This window comes from Oryctolagus cuniculus, chromosome 2, assembly GCF_964237555.1.
Source record: "Oryctolagus cuniculus chromosome 2, mOryCun1.1, whole genome shotgun sequence".
Taxonomy (NCBI): Eukaryota; Metazoa; Chordata; class Mammalia; order Lagomorpha; family Leporidae; genus Oryctolagus; species Oryctolagus cuniculus.
In genome coordinates, this window is record NC_091433.1 from 105,904,552 (window position 1) to 105,929,216 (window position 24,665).

The 24,665-nt window shown below is 39.2% G+C and overlaps 1 protein-coding gene across 3 annotated transcripts in view; it reads right to left on the reverse strand.

The window, feature by feature from the left end:
• The window catches only part of TMEM182 (transmembrane protein 182), an 84,378-nt gene that overhangs the window by 45,573 nt on the left and 14,140 nt on the right, over window positions 1-24,665 (reverse strand). The window contains exons 1-3 of one of the 3 annotated variants that reach the window (XM_002709841.5): window positions 10,358-10,800; window positions 10,046-10,145; window positions 8,317-8,415 (exon numbers count right to left, since the gene is read on the reverse strand). In XM_002709841.5, coding sequence (XP_002709887.1) covers window positions 8,317-8,415; window positions 10,046-10,145; window positions 10,358-10,489 — 331 coding nt within the window. In that variant the 5' untranslated portion in view covers window positions 10,490-10,800. Of the gene's footprint in view, window positions 1-8,316; window positions 8,416-10,045; window positions 10,146-10,357; window positions 10,801-24,665 lie in introns of those variants that run through there. The other 2 variants (XM_017339387.3, XM_051835080.2) reach the window with 2 other exon arrangements.

Genomic DNA, 24,665 nt, shown 5'->3' on the forward strand with positions numbered 1-24,665 from the left:
ACACTGTCAATCTCTAATAGGCCATGCAATTGATTACGTTGCTTTGTCAGTCTTCTCTCATTAGCATATTAGTCCCCCAAAGGTAAATATTTTGTCTGTTTTTTCACTACTGTTTCCCAGAACCTAAGAAAGTATCTGGCACGTAATATGTGCTCAACAAACATTTGCTGTATGAATTTTAACCAATACCACCAAATAAAGAGTGAAAGCTTGGTTAGTGGAGACGACATACTATGAACTTACATGCACTAGGATGATGGTGATAATGATAATAATAAGGAACACTTATTTATGAAGTCCTTACTCTTTCTCAGGAACTCTGAATTTTTTTCCAGTATCAATAAGTATTGATTTATCCATTGTATTTTCCAAGGGAAAAGAGAAGGGACGGGAAGAGTCAGCATATGTGTTACAAAGCGATTAGAAAAAGGGAAAGGAAGTACCCAGTACAGCAAAGATCAACTTTCAAATTAATAATGCTACACACATACACACACTTTAGAGAGCAGAGACATTTCCCTGAGGAGAAGCTGAAATGCCACCATGTGCCTTGATGACGACTTATTTTTGATGCTCTAAACTGGTGTAGCCTCACAAGAGCAGCTGACACTAACTGAATACTAACAACCTGGCAACCACTCTGCTAAGGATTGACATTATTCTCTCTTCATTTACAGAACAACCACATGAGATGGATGCTATTCTCACTTCCCTTTTACAAACCCATTTCCCCAGGTGCTCTCAAAGTGGTGGCACCAAAGGGATGAACACAGAAAGCAAGCCCAGCTTGTAACCTCACACAGCCCCCATGTCAACCCAAGCCCTGTGCTAAGCACTCTCTGTGCAGCAGCTAATTAGTCCTGAAAAGAGGGATTCAGGATCTGTGAGCATAGCTGAGCTTCATGATGGAGCCCACATTGGACCCAGGGCTGTCCAACCTCACGACAGGCATCACAGTCACCATGAGAACCCCCTGGACTCCACTCATCTTTCATTTCTCTCTGAGTACCCGACTGACTTAACTGACTTATTTTGTTTATCTTTTGCCTCCTCACCATAATGAAAGCCCAATGAGAGCAAGAGTTTAAGGCTGACCTTGAAGCTCCCAGAACAGTACCTGGCACACAGTAAGTACCCAATATTGTTTTCAATGAATTTAATTGATACTCTTGTCTAAGAAGTCCAAAGTTTGAGGTGCCTAAAGAGGAGAAAGGCCTGGATGAGCTCCTTGGTGTGTCTAGCTTTGAATATTACTCATGAAAAAGGTGGCAGAGAAACACTGCTATTATGAGACTTCAGATCCAGAGTTGGAGCTGCGCATGGCATGTAGACAGTGAGTATACAGTCGGCACTCCATAACCACAGCTTCCACATCTGAGGATTCAACCAAGTGTGCATTGAAAGTATTTAGAAAAAATATACTGAACATGTATAGACTTCTGTCCTTGTCATTACTACCTAGACAATACAGTACAGCAACAATTGATATAGCATTTATACTGTATTATATAGAATAAGTAACCTAAAAATGATTAAAAGCATACAAGAGGATATGCATAGGATACATGTAAATAATGCTTCATTTTATATAAAGGAATTGGACATGGGAAAATTTTTGTATCTGTGGAAGGTCCTGGAACCAACATCCTATAGATACCAATGGACAAGGATGTTGTCATTTCCAAAAACAGCTTGGGCCCTGGGTCAGACACTGGAAATGTTCTGGAGTTCTCAGAAAAGAGCAATGTTTGTCCCCTCTCTTCTCCAGGACATGTGGCAACTTCCACTGATGTTTTTGGGCTTTACTGGTAGGAAGGCACTTTTGGCATCTCATAGGTGGGGGCCAGCAATGCTTCTAAACATCCTATGATGCACAGGACAGTCCCCATAACACAGAATTAGCTGACCCAAATGTAAGGAGGTCAAGGTTGAGAACCCTGTTCTATGGCTCCAGGACATCTGTATCCTGAGATAAGATTCCACTCTGGTGTGCAGCAGGCATCTTTGTCGACAACATCAAAAGGCCTCATGGGGACAGGAGTCTATTCCTTCCCCCCCACACACACACACATACACACAGGAGAAGCCCAGTCACACTGCAGTGAGTAGTCACACTGTCTTGTTCAGAAAAAGCAATTACCTCCCATTGTTGGGGGGGAGTTCCTAAGCTGCCACCAATCCTGAGATGCCCACACATCATTCGTAGGGAACAAGAAATAGCACCTTCCAAAAGATGTGATTATTCGCACCACTTTTGATGCTGGACCGCGGAAGTACAAAGCTAACTTCATCCTTAGGAGCTACGCATAGGACAGGGCAGAGTGCACCTGGGCAGGCACTCACACCTGAATGTGGCCTGTGTTGGTCACTGATGGAGTCAGCTGTCATCAGGAAGTGCAGCTACCCCTGTAGATCTTGTGGAGTCTGTGGCCATGGCTGATTGATCTGAATGTCTGATTGGAGAAAATGAGGCTGATGGGAAGGCTTTTCTAAATATCTTGGCTGGTGCTGTGGCTCACTAGGTTAATCCTCTGCCTGCAGCGCCAGCACCACGGGTTCTAGTCCCAGTTGGGGTGCTGGTTCTGTCCTGGTTGCTCCTCTTCCAGTCCAGCTCTCTGCTGTGGCCCGGGAGTGCAGTGGAGGATGGCCCAAGTACTCGGGCCCTGCACCCTTCTGGCTTCGGATCGGCGCAGTGCACTGGCCGTAGCGGCCATTTGTGGGGTGAACCAACAGAAGGAAGACCTTTCTCTCTGTCTCTCTCTCTCACTGTCTAACTCTGCTTTTTCAAAAAAAATTAAAAATAAATAAATATCTGGGTTCTGGGCCTTTATGAAAGAATAAACTGAATTGCATTTTCTGTTAAAGCTTGCAGTGTGTTATTTTCTACACAATTAAAGCAACAGGAAGGACTTTAAATTATTTAATAAATTTAGGACAATGACCAGAATTGCCATACATGAAGACATACGAACACACAAAAATGATCAATCAGACTCAGCTATACCAGATAATTAATCTGCCAGCTGAGGAAGCATCCCAGTAATATCAGAGTTTTACAACATGGTGCTGTGTCTCCTCAATCATTTAAATACTTGGCTTATGTTAACCCTAGACTCAAATCTTCATTCTGTTCTGTGTGGTTTCAGAGTATCAAACATAAGAATGTTCATTTTTCTGTTTGAGTTTCCCTTGTCCTGTGATACAGCAAGTTTTTCAGTGCAACGTGTTTCTGTTAAAGACTCTGCTCTCTGCAATGCTGTGCTCTCTCCATCACTATTCCAAGCTCTAGTGTTGGCTAGTCACAGATGTCTCTGCTTTCTCATTGCTGCTCCCTGAACATCTCGGAGTGAGGTTTCACGTTCCATCATTCTGATTCTGCCTCCTGACCTCTTCTATTGGGAAAAGAGAAGGGAGAAAGAAGCCTAGGAAAAAGCTCAGTCTCTGGAGGGTCATCAGGGGGCAAAATGTGCAGGAGAATGGCATGGTTTCCTGGGAGAGGAAAGAGCCCCCAGATCTCTGGTCCAGTCTAAGAGAATGGACAGGGAGCAGGAAGGGGGAACTGAACAGAGGGTGTGGAAATCTCAGGTCAAAACAGGAGAGCTTGTGGTTTAGGGGTAGGAGTAGGCAGCTAGAAAGAGGAGCTTTCTGGGTGTCTGCAACAGAGCTTCAGTGGGGAGGGAGCTAGGAAGGCCACCAGAACTTTGCATCATCAGCCTAGGACCCAATTCCTTCTCACGCCCTTCTTACTGTCATTCGTTCTGCACTTGAGATTGAGGACCACTGCCTCTTTCCCAAGATTCTCCCCTCCACCAGCTCCTTCAGCACCACACCAGACTGTTCCTCCACTGACTTCTCAAGGCTCGCTCTCTTCCTTACTGCAGCTTTTTCTCTTCCCTTCTTACCTTACATACAATTGATAATTGCTACCTTCTTCCCCATGATGTTTTTTCCTAAAGATCACATCTTTTATCAAAAATCACATCTGCCTTTGCCTCTCTGTAACTCTGCCTTTCAAATAAATAAACAAATGATCAATCTTTTTCAAAAAGGTAGCAAAATGGAATGAGATCAATTTATTTTGATGTAGACACTTTGAAATTTTTTTAGTTTTTTTCATAATATTCATTTTCCATAAACCTGGTGAAGACTCTTTGTATGCATAAATTTCAGTTTTTTGCACCAAGATGGACTTAACTTTCAAATCATTTTTTTCATGAGTTTTTTGAGGTCCCCTCATATGTTTGGCCCATCTTTATATCCACCCTGACCAAATGCTAACTGAGTGTTCCTGGAGACACTCCATTATTATACCGTGTGGTAGTTTTGACAATGATACCCTAAGTAATTTTTGATGAGCATAAGATTTCTTTAATTCTTTACTGAATGAACCTAGATTTCTCTTTTAAAAAATTGATTTTATATGTTCTTTTTTTTTTTATTTTTCTTTTTGTCTTCAATACTATCAGCTGTCTCTTCTTTTAATCGTAAATGTTTATTTATCTCATAATACTCTTTTCAGGTCCCTGGTACCTTTTTTGAATTACCCTCATACAAGATCCCTACTGTCAGCAAGCTTAGGGTTGGATGGGGAAGCAAATGCAGGAAAAAAAAATATTACAAATGTGAAAAATCAAAAATCTGTGTTACAGATGATCACATGAAAGAACAGATTTTATGAAGTAATGTCTGGTCTAGTGGGGGGTAAAGGGTTGACAAGGAAGGTTTCTAAGAAAAGTAGAGTTTGAACTTACTGGAAGGAATCTATTCTGTTAGAAAAAGGAAGAGAGGAAGGGTGGGTAGAGAATACTAGGGGAGGGTCAAGGAACATACCAAGGTCCTGAGTCAAGGGGACAAACATTGAGTCTGAGAAACTCAAAAAGGTCAGGATAGCTAACCTACATGTGCATATTTATTCCAACTCGTCAAGAAAGAATGAAATCATGTTCAATATATTGTGCCTCAAAAGAAAACCAAGAATGAATTTAGATTTTAAGATTTTTCTCCTGGAAAGGTAGTTTACTTCTGAACATACTAACTGTAATTTTGGCATAAACTCATTCTGTACATATTTATAAGCACCTACTCATTACCAGACACTATACAAAGCTCTGGGGATATAAACGTGAATAGGTTACATTCTTCTCCTTTAGGGAGTCAGAGAAATAATGAAGAAATGGAGGCAGACAATTGCAGTTAAGTATAATTAGCACTTTGGTGGAAGGGCAGTTAAAGGCTAAGGGATACCAAAAAAGGGAAAATTAATTCACTCAGCAGCAAATTGTTTTGAAAATTAATCTATGCTCAGTAAATCATTACAAAGTGATACCAAATAAATGAACTATGATTGAATCTAAATATGAAACAAACCAGAAAATCTAAATTCTGACAAATCTCAAAACATAATGGAATTGTTTAATGGACTTCAAAGAACATAAGCCTACCTCAAAATGATTTTGAGAATTAGTCTACTCTCTAGGCTTGGGTAATCACTCGGCTAACTAGATACTAGAATGACTGAATTTCAGGATAAGTATTGAGGTTAAAAAGCATAGGAAGCACAGATTAGAACTTACTGTTATACACAAGTCAAATTCTAAGATAGAAAACGCCAATGTAAGTTTTTGTTTGTTTGTTTTGCTGAGATACAAACAAAAGACTTATACTTTGTAATAGTAACCCCTACAGTCAGTCTTTCATTCATTGTAGTTTATACAATTCCCAATAAAACAAAAAGCAGAGACTTGAATGTTTGCATTGATTCTGTCAATAATTAGCTATGTGAAGACAGAGGCACATGATTTCTCCCAACCTCAGTTTCCTTGTTATTAAAAAGGGTAACCTTATAAAGAATTTTCGATTATTCTAAAATAGTTGCTCCAGAAAAATCATACATCATTGTATCATTTTCACCGAGTTCAATACTGACCAGCTGTAATTGTAAACACTCTGTAGAATACAGAAGTACTTTATAAATAATTTGCCAGACCAAGACACATTAGATCTTATAAGCAATAACTTCAGATTACCAAAGCTGGGTTGGCAAATGTGTACAGTACCTGATAATTAAGGAGTTACACCAAGCTAAATAGTGGCTCTGGGGACTGGTGAAGACTACATAGTCTCATTAACTAGGAAACACATACTGAAAACCCAGGTAGACTACTTTTGATAGAATTCATTCCATTCTCTTGATTGTAGGAAGCACACAAAAGCATAATCATACAAATATCACATCACATATCCTATCCTAAGGACAAAGAAAACTCTCTTTGTTGAAGGACTCATCTTTGGACATCTTAGTCTTTTTGCTAAAAGTGTTTGATAAAGTTGTCTAAAGTGAGTGAAGCGTTAACAATGTGTCTGCCAAAGAGGAGTCTGAGCATTTAAAAAAGTGGATATGTTTTTTTCACTAGATCCAAAAAATGACAAACTAATTATAGGCAGTGCTACATAATAATCCTAAGTGTAATTGCAGTATAATTTTTCAGATGTGTATTTACTGTCTATCTCCATCATATCATTATGCATAGGTTATGCTAGCTTCTCATCATCCAGGTCTCCCCTATCTCCTTGAGGAATAGACTTTTCAAATATGTAGATTCCTTTGAAAACACATAATGGTGCCTATCCTACCTCTCTCATTACAGGACCTTAAATAACAATGCCAACAATACTAGTATTTACGTAAATCCTAAAGCCCTGGAAAGCCAATACTGCATGTCTTTTTAAGTTATATAATGTCAGGGAAGAGACATCATTTTTCTAACTTATCAGTAAACAAAAGTAATTTGTCCTACCCTTTCCTATGTCACCACCTCTTCTCTTATCAGTGAGGGTTTCCACACTGTATATGATGCAAGGGGTTCTGACAATGTGAGTGGGCATCCACAGATTTATATCAAGGCCATTAGCCACAGTCCTTTGAGCCCAAGGAACCCCAGTGGACAAGCACAGCTGTAGGTCAGTTCATCCCTTTTCCTATGCAGACCCCACACCCAGTTCACTAAGTGTCACGTTATTAATGTGATAAAAGTAAATGCCATATTCTTTGGCAAGCTACAGACAAAACTATGATGCATGGAAACACACGCTTGTAGAAACATGAAAAAAAAAAAAAAACAGGTGGACCATGTAAAGATTTGTTTGGTTCTGTGATGGTTAATGTTATCTGTGGCTTTGGTTAGAGTATGGTGCCTGGTTGCTGGATGAAACACCAGGGTATCTGTTGCTGTGAATGAGATGGTTAGATGTGATTTGAATCTATACAACTGACTTTCAGTAAAGCAGACCAGCCTCCCTAGTGTGGGTGGGCCTCATCCGCTCAGATGAAAACCATATGCATAAAGATGGGTTCCTTGAGGGTCAAGGAATCAGGCTCCAGAATGCAGCATAAAACTTTAGCTTCAGTTTCCAGACTTCCAACTCAAGACTCTAGCATCCATTTTTATCTGCATCTCCAACCTATCAACTTGACCTGTGGGTTGCACACTTATCAGCCCCACAATTGCACAAGCCAAATTCTTAAAATTCATTTCTCTCTATAGTTATCTCTTTTTCCATATGTGTGCATATATATATATAAACATATTATATGCATACATATTAATATAATATGCATATAATGTCTATATGCACACACATATATACATGCATTTATATTTATGTAAAATGTCAAAATTTTGTATTGGCTCTCTTTTTCATGGAAAAAATATAAGTTTATTCAGAATATTAAATATATCAGAAATTTCTTTCAAAAAACAAATACATTTGATTTTGTAAATGGCATTGTACAACCGTAAGTTTTAGAATTTTTAAAGCTTATTATTTTTAATAAGACATCTAGTCAATGACATCTGTCTTTCTTTCTTCTCTAGGGTATCACATGCAACAGGGTTTAGTCATTTTGTGTGAATGCAAGAGCATAATCATATTCTCATGTATATCAATTGCAAATATTGTTTTTAAAGTATACTATATTATACAATGTTTTCAATTGTAAGACTATCTTTATTTCAGTTAAATCCTTAAAAAGCAGTTCTTTCTAATAAACATTATCTTCCAATTGGAAGATCCATTTTAAAAATATTTGCATCACTAGGATGTAAATTAGTGGTTTTACTTTTAGACCAGATTATGCTCTATTGAAAGTATAAATGATGTGCTAGCATATTTTTATATAATAGAGTGACAGCAGAAAAAAAAGTTGGCATTACAGAGATTAAGCTGTTTTCTACTTGCCCACCATCATTTTCTGATGTGCATACTTCAGAAAGAAAAGTGCCTCTCAGAGGCAACCTCTGGACAGAGAGTACTTACTAACTGCAGAGTCATAGGAGGTGGAATTGTGTTCTCCTCTCATGAAGGGGTATGGCGACAGGTAAGCATGTGTGCAGTTTTTAGAAGCTGGTTGGTTGGCTGGGAAGGAGATGAAACAATAATATTTGTTATTGAGAAGCTCAGTGCCAACTCATTCCTAATGGGATGCAAACATGGGAGTCAGGAGGTTCCCAACCAAAATAAAACCACTGATTTCATCAACACACTCAGAGAATCATTGTTCAAGGGAGAAAACCCTCCTTAAAAAACTCATCTCAAGACACCTAGATGATCTAGAAGAGTGGATTCATCCTAAAATATCTAGTTACATGATGTAAATCCATGGAATAAATGTGAGTGCCCTTATATTACCTTATAATCTAGGGCTCCACATTTCTTTTATTTTCACCAATTCTCCAGTACCTAACATAATGCTAAGGATGTGATTGGTTTTCAAAAGTAATTGTTTTAAAAATTGAACAAACTTTAATTTAAACTTGATTAGTTCAAAAGGATAAAAAATTTGTTCTCTGTTCATCCAACTTTTGGAGAAAAAGATTTAAATGATAAAACATACAAATTAATAGCCCAAATACGTTTTCAGCATTTGAAGAAACTATGTGACAAAAACATTGTGTTGTCTGAAAACAATATTTCATTATGTGGACTTTAAGGCAAAGTGAAAGAAGTCCTTGGCATAAACTTCCCTCTTAATCCACTCCACCGAAGTCTTAATATAAATTTCCAATGTCAAATTGCCTGATTCTTCTACTGCCCCAAATGCACTGGAAGATAAGTCTATCAGATGTGTCTCTCAAAACACCACTCATCACTGCTTTGTTCCTTTTACAGATGCCAACTCGCCATTAGCTTGCCTAAGTCTTCAGTGACCTCATATTTTTATTATATGTTCCATAATCTGGACTATGTAACTACATACTTTGATTTTTTTTCACAGAAGCATTTGATAAGAAGGCTAATATTTCAACCCTCAATAAGCTATTGGATAATAAACAGTTCTTCATCGTTGGATGCAATGAAATAAATGCAAGTTATTTTCAATGAATTGATTCTCAAAGATTACTACAACATAAGAAATACAGTTGAAAGAATGCATCATAGTTTTAAAACGTTATTCTACTTCAAAAGAGAACTTTAAAGTTTGTATGAGAGAATGCAAACATCAAAAGCAAGCACTTCTTGATATTGCCTATAAACTTAGCTAAAGCCCAAATAATACCAGCTTTCATCTGCTGTGGTTGGTAATTAAGTTTAATTATTTGAAAAAATATGAAGATTTTTTAAACTTTGAAGCTTTGAATATAAAATAACACAGCTGTATTTCTGGATTTTTATATTTGAGATTTCAAGGATTTATAGCCAAAAAAATAATTTGCAACATAGCAGTAATAGACACTTGAAAAAAACACCATTGAGTATATTGGTTTTTTTAAACTAGGTTTAGTGAATTTTAAAGATTATCAGAGAAACAGAGTACAATTCAGTAATGCCATAAATATTCAGACTTCTATTTTATGTTAGAAGATATAATTATTTATATAGCCCTTTCCACTTACTGAAAAAGAATCTCTTCATGAACCTTTGAAGGCATCTTATTGAGCTTTTTACAATTAAGAATCCAAACTTTTGTAAGTGATATGTTCTAAATAAGAATATGTTCATTTTTACTTTAAAGTCAAAGTGGAAAATAAAGCCAAACTGTACTTACTGTACCAGAACTTCCAGATATTGGAGTCATTCTCTTCCACAATTCCATTAAACCAACATCTCCAGAAGAACCCTTCATGGTGGAACGTGACATTCTCTATCTGCACAGAACACACACGAAGTAACTTGCCGTGAACACATGGAATATAATCAAAATTCATCACATGAAAGATAGTTTTCCCCAAATAACAAATCAGTAGTTTATGTCCATGAAGAGATAAACCCTCCGCTCCCATTCTCTGATTTCAAGAGGATACCTAGGCTCTCCTCCCCACACCATCCAGCACTTCAATACTTAGGAGAAGAAACGCACATTGTGGTCACCTGAGCACCTCCCCACTTCAGTCACCAGGAGCCAATAGTCAGATCCAAAAGCCACCAGGAAGAGTAAAACCCCCAAGGCACCGAAGAGAGCCCCAAAGAAGATGGCGATGTTCAGTCTCATTTTCAGTTCACTGGTCTCCTTTTAAATAAAATAAGAAATTGAAACACGGCAGACACCTAGTTCCCCAAAGGCAACAACGACAAGAGGAAGGTTTTTGAGCAAGCAGAATCGTCTTGAGAACCCCGTTCTAGCTCCTGCTTTGGTGGCTTCTCGCTCACTCCCAACCAGTGGGTTTGTATTCCCTCTGCTTTCCCCTGGAGCGACTCCAGCTCAGCAGCTGAGAATGGCTGGCTATTTTAAGATACTGATTGAGGAGCTGTCTCTCTCCCATGAGAATCAAAAAATAGCTGACCTTGCCCAGGCTATAGAGCAGAGTACCAGGAGCTGGCTGGGATGACTACTACTGCTGTTGGATAATCCATAAAGGCGGAAAGAAGGTGGAATGGCTATGAAGTCATCACCGTATTGGCCCCAAACTCTAAGTGTCGAACAAGTGCCATAGCCATTACCAAAGACACTTAGGACTCTCTTTGAAGATGTGAGGGCATTTCACAAAGTGCTCAACATAATCATCAGAAAATGGACTGATGATAAAAGTATCAAAAATATATTGTTTCCTGGACTAAGGTTAAATAAAATAGTCTACTCTTTCATTTTTGTTTATTTTAAATATGAGTCCCACAGAATAGTCACATAGACCACCTAGCTACACTTTCTTCAAATCTGTCTCTTTGAGGTTAATTTTTTTTGTTTTCATGTGTGAATGTGCCAGGTAGAATTTTTTAAATATTTGTGTATTTTTTAATGTTTAAGACTTATTTTATTTATTTGAAAGTTAGAATTACAGAGATAGAGAGAGAAACATACAGAAAGGAGGGAAAGATAGGGAGACCTGTCTTCCCTTGGTTAATTCCCCAAATGGCCACAATAGCCAGGACTGGACCAGGTCTTCTGGGTCTCTCACTTGGGTGGTAGGGGCCCAGGGACTTTGGTCATTTTCCACTTTTCCAGGTGCAGTATCAGGGAGCTGGATTAGAAGTGGAGCAACCAAGACTAGAACTAGCATCCTATGGGATACTGACATCACAGGCAGTGGCTTAACCTGATGTATTACAATGCTGGTCCTTTGTGTGCCATTTAAAACTTACACTTGGCTGTCATTTTTAAAAACTGTGTATATTCATTTCCTTTATTTCAGAGAGAGAGAGAGAGAGAGAGAGAGAGAGAGTTTTCCATATGCTGGCTCACTACACAAATGTCCACAACAGCCGGAACTGAGCCAGGCTGTAACCAGGAGCTGGGAACTCAACCTGGATATTACACGTGGATGGCAGGGACCCAACTGCCGCAGTCATCACCTGCTGCCTCCCAGATGCCCTTCCACAGGAAGCTGGAACAGGAAGTAGAGCCAGGACTCAAACCCGGGCAATCTCATATGGCATACAGACATTCCAAGCAGCATCATAACTGCTATGCTGAATACATGCCCATATATTCTTATCAGTAACCTGGGCCACTTAATCTTCCAAAATGGAATCAGAACTCTACCATTTCCTTCACCCTTCTTTTGTTTTGTACAGGATAAATCCTTATGATGGATTTTGTGATCGTAAAAATATCCTTAGATGAATGGCCCTGGTTGGCCCTAGTGTATGCAAAGGAGAGGCCATGGATGGTGTTCAAAGCCCAAAAATCATGAACCATGAGGTTATATTGAGTTTGAGAGCTTTACCTGAGCAGATTCCTCACCTAATGCTCAAATCTTTTCTAAAAGGCTCACCATGCCATTAGGCTATGGCACTTCTAGCCTATGGCATTTAAGGATATCACAACGGCCAGAGGGCTCTACTCGTCTACCGAAAACTGCATCTTGGGAGTTTCCAGACATTAATCCTGTTCTGTTCTCTGAGACTGCACAGCATAAGTTCCCTCCGTCATGCGACAGAACTTTCTGATATTTGGAAGACAGTAATCACCTCATTCCTCCTCAAACCACAGCCCCTCTTCTCTTACCTAAACTAAACACCCTATTGCGTTCATCCTTTCTATGTTCCTACAATTTTTAAGTATCTGAATGGTGTAAGCATAGTAAAATATTCTGAATATAGTTGTTGTTTTGAATGAAGATGATGGGTACTCTTTCCAGCAGCCAAATACTTGTCCCAACAATATTCATTTTTTAAGAGTTATTGATTTATTTGAGAGGTAGATTTACAGACAAGAGAGGGATATACAGAGACAGAAGTCTTCCACCTGGTGCTTCACTCCCCTACAGGCTTCAGTGGCTGGAGCTAGGCCAATCTGAGCCAGGAGCCAGGAGCTTCATCTTGGTCTCCCACATGGGTGCAAGGGCCGAGGCCCTCAGGCCATCTTCCACTGCCCTCTCAGGCCATTAGCCTAGAGCTGGATCAGAAGAGGTGCAGCCAGGACATGAATCAGTGTCCATATAGGATGATGGTGTTGCAGGTGGAGGCTTAACATGCTGTGCCACAGCGCCAGCATCACAATATTCCTTCTAACACTTGATCTCACAAATTTTATTTGTTGGTTTGCTTTATAGCTTTATCTTTATCTTGTTCTTAAAAGTATTTGAACTGGCATACATAAAGATATGCAAAACAACAGGTTAGAAAAGCTACTGTATGTATGTATAAGACAGTTAAGGCATACAGGGAATGGATTAAGGAAGAGAAGGAAAAACTGGTTTAGCACTTTTAGTGTTTGCCCTTGGGCTTTCCAGTTCCCAAAGTGGAGAGCAAGTCCCTCAGTTACATAAGGACTTCTTTCTTCAAGTGTTTGATCTAGCAGTTAAGGCACAAGTTGGGACACCCACAACTCGTATCATAGTGCCTGTATTTGACTTCACTCTGCTCCAAGTCCAGCTTCCTGCTAATGCAGACGCCAGTAGGCAGCAAGTGATGGTTACAGTAGCTGATCCCTGCAACCCACCTGGGACATCTGGATTGAGCTGCCAGCCCTTAGTTTTGGCCTGGTCCAACTCTGGCTGTTGTGGGCATTTGGGGAGTAAACCAGTAGGTGGAAGAACTCTCTCTTCCTCTATTTCTCTTTCTCTTTTTCTCTTTTTCTCTCTCTGTGTGTATCTGTGTGTGTGTGTGTGTGTGTGTACACTCTTTGTCTGTCTCTGTTTTGTTCAATATCTCTTTGTTCTGTTAACTTTGGGTGTTTTGTTTTTATTAGTTACCAGAAGCTTAGCAGAATCTCTGCCAGATACCAAGTGGATAAGGTCACCACAGCCCTGTGAGGAATGCAGTGGGAGGAAGCTGGGAGATATGGGAGCAGCCTGACCTGAGGCATCACAGCTTGGAAACCAGCAGGAAAACAACGTCCTTTGGCCTCCTGGGATGAATGTTCTTTAGATAACAGGTTCAGGGGTGGGCACTGTGGCGTAGCAGGTAAAGCCACCACCTGTGGTGCCAGAATCTCATATGAGTGCTAGTTCCAATCCTGGCTGCTTCATTTCCAATCTAGCTCTCTGCTATGGCCTGGAAAAGCAGTGGAAGATGGCCAAGTGCTTGGGCCCCTGCACCCACGTGGGAGGCCTGGAAGAAACTCCTGGCTCCTGGCTTTGGATTGGCACAGCTCTGGCCACTACTGCCATTTGGGGAGTGAATCAGCAGATGGAAGACCTCTCTTTGCCCTGCCTCTCTGTAACTCTGCCTTTCAAATAAATAAACAAACAAACAAATATATGTTTGTGTTTTTTTTTTTTAAAGATAACAAGTTTAAGGAGCTTGTTGCTCAGACTACTCCCTTCCTCCTTTGGTGGTGATGATGTGACAGTCTGGTTAAGAACTACATGTTTAGGGGCTGGTGCTGTGCCATAGTAAGCTATGGCACAGGGCAGAATTACTACTTATCAATAGTCACATTGAACGTTAATGGCCTCAACCGTCCAGTTAAAAGACACAGATTTGCTGATTGGGTTAAGGAACAAAATCCATCTATTTGCTGCTTACAAGAAACACATCTTTCCAACAAAGATGCATACAGACTGAAAGTGAAAGGCTGGAAAAAGATATACCATGCCAACAGAAATGAAAAAAGAGCAGGTGTAGCCATCTTAATATCAGACAAAATAAACTTTAACACAAAAACTGTTAAGAGAGACAAAGAGAGGCACTATACAATGATTAAGGGATCAATTCAACAGGAAATAACAATTATCAATGTATATGCACCTAATTACAGGGCACCTGTTTATTTAAAAGATGTGTTAAGGGACTTAAAGGGAGTCTTAGACTCCAATACAATTGTACTAGGGGACTTCAATACTCCACTCTCAGAAATGGACAGATCAACAGGACAGAAGATCAACAAGAATACAGTAGATTCAAATGACACTATAGCCCAAATGGATCTAACAGATATCTAAAGAACTTTTCATCCTACACATAAAGAATTTATATTCTTCTCAGCAGTACATGTAACCTACTCTAGGATTGACCACAAACTAGGCCATAAAGCAAGTCTCAGAAAATTCAAAATAATTAGAATCATATGATGCACCTTCTCAGACCACAGGGGAATGAAGTTGGAAATTAGCAACTCAAGAATCCCTAGAGCATATGCAAACACATGGAGATTGAACAACATGCTCCCGAATGAACACTGAAGAAATCAAAACATAGAAGAAATCAATAGAGAAATAAAAACTTTCTGGAAGTAAATGAGGATAACAGCACAACATACCAAAACTTATGGGATACAGCAAAAGCAGTGTTAAGAGGAAAGCTTATAACAATAGGTGCTTACATCAAGAAATTGGAAAGGCACCAAATACATGATCTTTCAATTCATCTCAATGATCTAGAAAATCTGCAGCAAACCAGACCCAAATCTAGTAGGAGAATAGAAATAATTAAAATCAGAGAAGCAATCAACAGGATTGAATTAAAAAAAAATTACAAAAAATCAGCCAAACAATGAGCTGGTTTTTTGAAAAGATAAACAAAATTGACACCCCATTGGCCAAACTAACTAAAAAAAAGAAGAGAAAAGATCCAAATCAATAAAATCAGAGATGAAAAAGGAAACGTAACAACAGACACCACAGAAATAAAAAGAATCATTAGAAATTATTACAAGGACTTGTATGCCAGCAAACAGGGAAATCTATCAGAAATGGATAGATTCCTGGACACATGCAACCTACCAAAATTGAACCAGGAAGACATAGAAAACCTAAACAGACCCATAACTGAGACAGAAATTGAAACAGTAATAAAGGCCCTCCCAACAAAGAAAAGCCCAGGACCAGATGTATTCATTGCTGAATTATACCAGACATTTAAAGAAGAACTAACTCCAATTCTTCTCAAACTATTCAGAACAATTGAAAAAGATAGAATTCTCCCAAATTCTTTCTGTGAAGCCAGCATCACTTTAATTCCTAAGCTGGAAAAAGATGCAGCATTGAAAGAAAATTACAGACCAATATCCCTGATGAACATAGATGCAAAAATCCTCAATAAAATTCTGGCCAATAGAATGCAACAACACATCAGAAAGATCATCCACCCAGACCAAGTGGGATTTATCCCTGGTATGCAGGGATGGTTCAACGCTCGCAAAACAATCAATGTGATATACCACATTTATTTTTGACAGGCAGAGTGGATAAAGAGAGACAGAGAGAAAGGTCTTCCTTTTGCCATTGGTTCACCCTCCAATGACTTCCACGGCTTGTGCGCTGCGGCCGGCACACCACGCTGATCCGAAGGCAGGAGCAAGGTGCTTCTCCTGGTCTCCCATGGGGTGCAGGGCCCAGGCACTTGGGCCATCCTCCACTGCCTTCCCGGGCCACAGCAGAGAGCTGGCCTGGAAGAGGGGCAACCGGGACAGAATCCGGCGCCCCAACCGGGACTAGAACCTGGTATGCTGGCGCCGCTAGGTGGAGGATTAGCCTATTGAGCCACGGTGCCAGCCGTGATATACCACATTAACAGACTGCAGAAGAAAAACCATATGATTATCTCAATAGATGCAGAGAAAGCATCTCTATAATCCCTGGTCTGTATTTCTTTCATTGCATATTGTCCCCTCTTCACCCTGGAGAGTTACTGTACAGGTCGTGGAGAATCCCAAATTATATTTAATCTGAGAGTAACAAAGAGAAAAATATTCTGTTGTCCTAAGGTGAAAATTTCGGGTCCTGATATTGTAATATTCTTAATTATCTCAAAATATTTAATAAAGCTATTAAAACATTCTCAAAATAAAATCAGTTCTTGTCCACAAGAGAAGCACAAGCAGGACAGTGTTTGGCACGCAATGAAACTGAACAAGTTTGTAAACAAACAGAAATCAGACCCTTGTGGCTTCTGCAGACTGGGCACCCATGTTCTAGAAAACTGCAACATCTTTTATAGACATGTTAGGGCAGGTTCTTTTGTCATGGGATAATATATATCAGGTTCATAATACTGTATCTGTCATTACAAAATCCAAGGGTCTGTGAAACCTAAAAATCTTTTGGGAAAGCACATCTGAATGACATGAAGACAGTATATGCAGGACAGATCTTCATATATCTTATTGCATAAATATGAATGCATTTGTTTATAGGAATCCCCAGATTCCATCCACTGTGCTGTCAGATAATGTTTAATAAGTGCATTATATGATTTTAACAAAGTTTCAGAAACTCTTGGGGCAGGCATTTGGCTTAATGGTTAAGAGATTTGTTAAGACACCTGTGTTCCATATGCCTGGGTTCAATTCCTGGCTCCAAATAGCTTCCCGCTAATGCTGACCCTGGAAGACAGTGGTGATGTATTAAGTATTGAGTTCCTACTATTCTATATTGAGTTCTTGACTATAGGCGTTGGTCTGACCCAGGCCTTGGCTGCTTGGGGCATGTGGGGGTATGAATTGTCAGATTGTAGTTCTCTCCTTGTTTGTCTGTTTCTCCCTCTGTGTCTATTTCTCAAGTAAATAAACAAATAAATAAAATAATTTTAGCAATGTTAAATTCTCCCAAATTCTGAAGTCTAAATATAGATAAGGTATATAGCCCTAAGCATGAGAGTGGACTGAGTGATGACCCTAAATATTAATTGCTTCTCTAGGGTCTTTATTGAAACAGAAAACATGAAACTAGGCAATCCTTTTTTTGGCATTCTTTAAAAAAAAGATTTTATTATTTTAAAGACAGAGTTACGGAGAGGCAGAGAGAGAGAGAGAGAGAATCTTCCATCCTTTGGTTTACTCCCCAAATGGCTGCAACAGCCGGAGCTGCACTGATCCGAAGCCCGAAACCAGGAGCCAGGAGCTTCCTCTGAGTCTCCCACGTGGGTGTAGGGGCCCAAAGAGTTGAACCATTTTCCACTACTTATCCAGGCCATAGTAGAGAGCTGGATCTGAAGTGGAACAGCCAGGACTCAAACTGGTGCCCATATGGGATGCCAGCACTGCAGGCAGTGGCTTTAGCCGCTATGCCACAGTGCTGGCCCCCTACTAGTGACCCTCTTGATCTTAGTTTTTTATTATAGTTGTGGCTTTTTCCTCATTATTTACCCCACCCAAAAACATGACAACATCACTACATCATAAGCATTTTGAGAGATTATTTCCAGACCTAGTTGCACAATAGCACAAAGATGACAAATAAATTCTATGGAGGTCGGAAGGCATTTGGCACACTGATTAAGACACTGCTTGATCCCATATTGGAGTACCTGGGTTCAAGTCCCATCTCTGCTTCTGATCCAGCTTCCTGTTAATGTGCACCCTGGAAGGCAACAAGTGATGGCCTAAGTGATGGCCTACGTACTTGGGTTCTAGCCACCTTCATGGGGCACAGGGATTGAGTTCCAGGCTCCTGGCTTTGGCAGGCATTTCAGGAGTGAATCAGCAGATCGAAAATTCTCTCTCTCTCTCTCTCTCTCTCCCTCTCTCCCTCTCTCCCTCTCTCCCTCTCTTCCACTCCCACTCCCTTCTCTTTGCCTTTCAAATAAGAAGAAAATAAATAAAAGTTAAAATAAAAGTAGGTAATTATTCACAATAAGAATAACAAGAACAATCTATGGGGGTAATAAGTTGTTCTGCTCTTATTTATTACTGCATCCCTAACACCTAACACTATGCTACAGTAGGCACAGTGAAACACATCAGGCACAGAAAGACAAATACTGCATGTTCTCACCTGAGTATAGAAACTAAAAAAGTTATTCTCGCAGAAATAGAGAGTAATGCAGTGGTTACCAGAGGCTGGTAAGGGTGTGGAGAAGAGATGAAGAGAGGGTGACTAACAGGTACAGGGGTGCAGTTGGACAAGAGGAGTAACTTCAGTAGGGTAGCTATGTTTGACAAAAAATTAATTGTATGGTTCAAAATAGCCAACAGAGAGGCTTGCGAATATTCCCAACATATAGAAATGGTAAACATTTCAGGTGATGGATATGCCAGTTAGCTTTTAGGAGTGGAGAGTATCTGGCCTGGGGACCATCTAAGGCCCTCAGAATAATTTTGTCTGGCCCTGCCAAGGCAACCACAGGTTGGACTCAAAATGCAATCAATCTATAGAAGGCTAATTTTTAAGCTGATAATTGTGTATGGCCTGTAAATGATGCTATCAACATCCAAATGGAAATGGCCCTTGGAAGAATAAAGGTTCCCCACCACTACTCACTGAACATTGTAAACATGTATTTTAGTATCACACTGTTTCTCATAAACATGAAAATTATTGTATATCAATTAAAAGTTTTGAAAATCATTGTAAAAAACATATCTATCTTGCCGAGTTGTACTGGCATGCTTTGAACACTGCCATCTGCTGGCCACAGGTGAAATTTGTATTTCATAGTATGTTCCTGGATTTTTATGTCAAAATATTTGGTACAGAACAGCCTTAACTTACAAGGATCACAACTGCACCAGGATCTGTGGTCATATTCATGTCATTAATTTAGGAAGTTTCCTCTCTACTACATTGAGAGTAGAGACCTACATTACAAAAATTTCCTTCACTTTGCAAAATTTCCATTGCCTAGCTCCAGGTTCTATACCATAAATAACATCGTTAGGGCACTTAACTTGTAAGAAGAATCATTACAAAACTCCTTCTGCAGTGGAAGAGACAGTTGGCTTAAGTGCCACTTATCCCAGTTCCAGAACCCAAATTTATTTGGCAAGTATTACTTTTCCACCCTCTGAGCACCCACCAAAGCCACTGATCATTTTCATAGGAATTTACTCTTTGACATTTGGAAGAATGTTCTATTATGGAAAATCAGAGAGATGGACCAAGATAAAGAAAAAGAAGAAGGAAAAGTTTCCAGAAAGGAGCAGTATTCCCTCCTAGAACACCCCAACAGCAGAATGGAGCAGCAGCAGCAGCAGCAGCAGCTAAAAAACATAGCACGACTGTCACCTTCACAACCATGGGGGACACAAACAACTTGTTCTGTCTCACTTTTCAACCCTCACACATAAGGGTAAAGTTATATTGAGTCCAGAAATGCTTCCATTGTGCCACTTATCTTAAATAGTGAATTTTTTTAAGATTTTTATTTATTTATTTGAAAGGTAAGAGTTACAGACAGTGAGAGGGAGAGACAGAAAGGGCTCCCGTCCACTGGTTCACTCCCCAAATGGCCGCAACAGCTGGAGCTGTGCTGATCTGAAGCCACGAGTTCTTCCAAGTCTCCCATGCGGGTGCAGGGGCCCAAGGACTTGGGCCATCTTGTACTGCTTTCCCAGGCCATAGCAGACAGCTGGATTGGAGAGGATCAGCTGGGACTAGAACCAGCGCCTAGGCTGGTGCCATGGCTCACTAGGCTAATCCTTCACCTGTGGCACCGGTACCCCAGGTTCTAGTCCCGGTTGGGGTGCCAGATTCTGTCCCGGTTGCTCCTCTTCCAGTCCAGCTCTCTGCTGTGGCCCGGGAGGGCAGTGGAGGATGGCCCAAGTGCTTGGACCCTGCACCCGCATGGGAGACCAGGAGAAGCACCTGGCTCCTGGCTTTGGATCGGTGCAGCGCACCGGCTATAGCAGCCATTTGGGGGGTAAACCAACATAAGGAAGATCTTTCTCTCTCTCTAACTCTGCCTGTTAAAAAAAAAAAAAAAAAAAGTAGAACCAGCGCCCATATGGGATGCCGGTGCTACAGGCAGAGGATTAACCTACTGCACCATGGCGCTGGCCCCTAAATAGTGAATTTAGTACAGGCAATAGCAGAAGTTTCGGCTGCTGTCCTTAGCAGAAAAATAGGCAGGCAGCAACCACTTCAGAGAATCTCAAACCAACAAATGAAGCATTTTGGAACTGAGAGTTAATTTGAGTAAGTGGCCTACTAATCCACAGAAATTGGACTTCTTTTTTTTATTATTGATGTTAGGTTGTTCTCTTTTCCCACTTCATTAAAATTATGCATTATAAATTCATTAATATCTCTAGATGGAAAACTTGGAAGTACTCAAATTAAGAAAATACAGCCTGCATAACCTACACTTAGTTGTAATCATTGGAAACATCTTGATGCACGTCTTTCATTCTCTGTTCATGCATACATATACACATCGAATATTTTTTGTGGAGGATGAAAAGTGACTATATTTGAAATAGAAATGAGAATTGATTTTTAAATTTTACATAGACAATTTGTATTTGAAACCCTTTATGTTGTCATTTTAATAGAAAATCATCTTATTTGAAACTCAGCTGCTCCACTTCCAATCCAGTTCCTTGCTCATGCACCTGGGAAAGCAGCAGCAGATGACCCAAGTGCTTGGGCTCCTGCACTCATAGGGAATACAAGGAAGAAGCTCTTGGCTTCTGGCTTGCAGCCATTTGGAGAGTAAACTAGCAGATGGAAGATTATTTCTCTCCTTCTCTCTGTCTCTCCTCTCTCTGTAAGTCTGCCTTTCAAGTAAATAAAAATAAATTTCAAGAAATGAATAAATAAATAGGATGATAACTTTATCAGAGTTTTTTAAAAGAAAATCATCTTTTCTGTAACAGAATCAGTTTTATGTGAACTATGAATATACTCACAAATTCTATTGTACATACATTTATGAAAAAAATTTATTTGAAAGGCAGAATGACACAAAAATAGAGGGAGAGTCAGAGAGAGAGACGGGGATCTGCCATCTACAGGTTCATTCCTCAGATGGCCTCAGCAGCTGGAGCTGGAACAAGCCAAAGCCAGAGCTTGGATCAAAAGCAGAGAGCTGGATCAGGAAAGAGGACAGCCAGGAAACAATCCGGCCCCGATATGGGATGCTGGGGTTGACAGTGGAGGCTTTATCTCCTACATCATATTGCTGGCCCCACATTTATGAAAATTCATATTTCTAAGATATTTTGATAATAGATGGTGGTTCAAGGTTTTCTTTAAAGCATTTTCATTGAGATATCATTTAAACTCCATAAAATTAAGCTGATTAAGATGTGCAAATAAGCGGATTTTTACTGTATTTATAAAGTTTTGTGGCAACCATCTAATTATAAAATATTTTCATCGCCTCAGTAAATACAGTCATCTAGCGGCTGGCGTTCACTCCTCATTCTCACACCACCTCAGCCTCTGCCACCTGTCACCCCACCTTCCCTAGGGACGTGCTTATTCTAGCTCACATAAATGGAATTATTCAGTATGTGTTCTTGCTTGACTAGCTGCTTCATCATGTTTCCGAATTCATTCATGTTGTAGTATGTGCTGTTCTTATTGTTGAATAACGCTCTACTATATACACCTACTACTTCAAATAGGCTGTAAATAATTATGAATATATTATGAAATTATCATGGATAATATTAATACTCATATCTAAAGCAAAAATGTGCTCATTCCATTTTTATGAAAAAGGTTTGGAATCTTAAGCTGTATATCAAAGTGAGATCATTAAAAACAAAGGAAGTTTTAATTTTTTGAAAGCTGTCTAAACATTAGGTACTAAACTAACTAAAATGCATGACTACAGTCTTTGGGAGGCAGCAGATGATGGTTCAAGTAGCTGGGTCCCAGTCATCTACATGGGAGATTTGGATTTAGTCCCCTGCTGCTGGCTTCATCCTGGCCTGAAGCTAGCTTTTGTGAGTACTTGGGAAGTGAACCAGTGCATGGGAGCCCTATCTGTCAGTCTGTCTCTTTTGTCTACTGTCTTTCAAATTAATTAATTAATATTTCAAAAAAGAGAAATGTGGACACACACACAAGGAGAATACCACTTAATGGAACAAAAGGTTATAACTCAATAATGAAATGGGAAAAATGTTTAAAGTATCTAAAAAGATATTTTTCCCAAGAAAATATGCAACTGACCAAAAAGCACATGAAAAAAAATGTTCAATATTATTAACCATCAGGGAAATGTAATCAAAACCACAGTGAGATTATACCTGACATCTGCATTGTAATCTAATGACAGATAATAAAAATGTTATGGAGGATGTGAAGAAATTAGAACTCTCGTACACTGTTGGTGGGACTACAAAACAGTATAGCCAATTGGGAAAACAGTTTGACAGTTCTTCAAAAGTTTAAATGTAGGAATACCATATGATGTAGCAATTCCACTTCAAGAGAAAATAAACATAGATCCATACCAAAACTTGCACACAAATCTTTATTTGCTGTGTTATCTGCAATTTCTAAAAATGAAAATCAACCCAAATGTCCATTAATTGATAAACTGATAAATAAAATGTGATATATATGTGTAGACATGGATATATATATATTTGAATGTAATTCAATTATATGTATGTTATCCAATGTGTATTTAATATAAGTTGTTTTATATGTATGTGTGTGTCTTATATAAATATCTGAATGTTATTCAGCATCCATGCTACATCCTGGATGAATTTTGAGAAAATTATAAGAGAAATAAGTCATTCACAAGGGGAAGATATCATGTAATTCTACCTGTATGAAACATCATACATAAAGAAACAGAAAGTATGTTAGAGATTGCCTAGGGCTCAGAGGAACTGAGGGTTTAGAGAGTGGTGCTTAAATCATACAGGGTTTTTTTTTTTTTTTTTTTGGAGGAGTGGTTAAAATATTCTAAAATCGTGGTGATGGCTGCACAACTTTGTGAATATACTGAAAGCCATCAAACTGCATGTGTTAAATAGGTGAATTGTATAGAGTGTGAATTGTATCTCAATAGTGCTGGTGGGGGAGAGAGAGAGAGAGAGAGAGAATCTGAAAAGACAAAGCAATCATTATAACCAAACCCAGATATGATTCAGATATTGAAACTGTCATGCAGTTTAAAAAAATTAAAAAATTAAAAATAAAAAAAGAAACTGTCATGCAATGACACTACCCTACCTGTGATGAATATGTTAAAGACCATAATGGAAAAAATAAGCAACATGCAAAGCCTGATAGATGTCAACAGCACAGAGATTGAAACTATAAGATAAAGTGAAATGCAAATGTGAAGAATTCAAACAAATTACATAAATTCCCTTTGGCAGTTTCATCAGCAGACTCAACACAGCCAGCAAGTCAGTGAATCTGAAGACGTATCAATAGAAATAACCTAAACTGAAATGCAAAAAGAATGAGGAGAAAAAAAAAGAAAAGCAGAAAACACCATCCAAGATCTGTTGGACAATAGTAAATGGTCTAACATACAAGTAATTGGAGTTCCGGAATTAGAAGATGAAAAGAATGGGTCAGAGGAAATATTTGAAGATGTAATGCCTGGGAATTATCTTAAATTAGAAGCAGATACCAAACAACAGATACAAGAAACTCAAAAAATATCAAACATGGGGCCAGAATTGTGTCACAGCTGGTTAGGTCACTGCTAGGAACCCTGGCATACCATTTCAGAGTTAGGAATTCACGTCCCTGGTGCTCTCCTTCCAATCCAACTTCCTGCTAATACCCTGGGAAGGCAATGGAAGATGATCCAAGTACTTGGGCCCCTGCCACCCACGTGGAATGACTGAATGGAATTCCTAGCCCAGACCTCATAGTTGTATCCACTTGGGGAGCGAACCAGCAGATGCAAGATTCTGTGTGTGTGTGTGTGTGTGTGTGTCCCTCCTTCCCTCTGTATGTCACTTTATCTTTTAAATAAATAAATAAGTAAATACATATCTTTTTAAAATTATCAAGCAGGATAGAATTAATACCAAAATAAGAAAAATACTATCTGTGGGCATCTTATAGTCAAACTACTAAAAATCAAAAACAAAAATAAAATCTTAAAGATAATAAAAAACAAAATTAGCTATAGAACGAGAATAA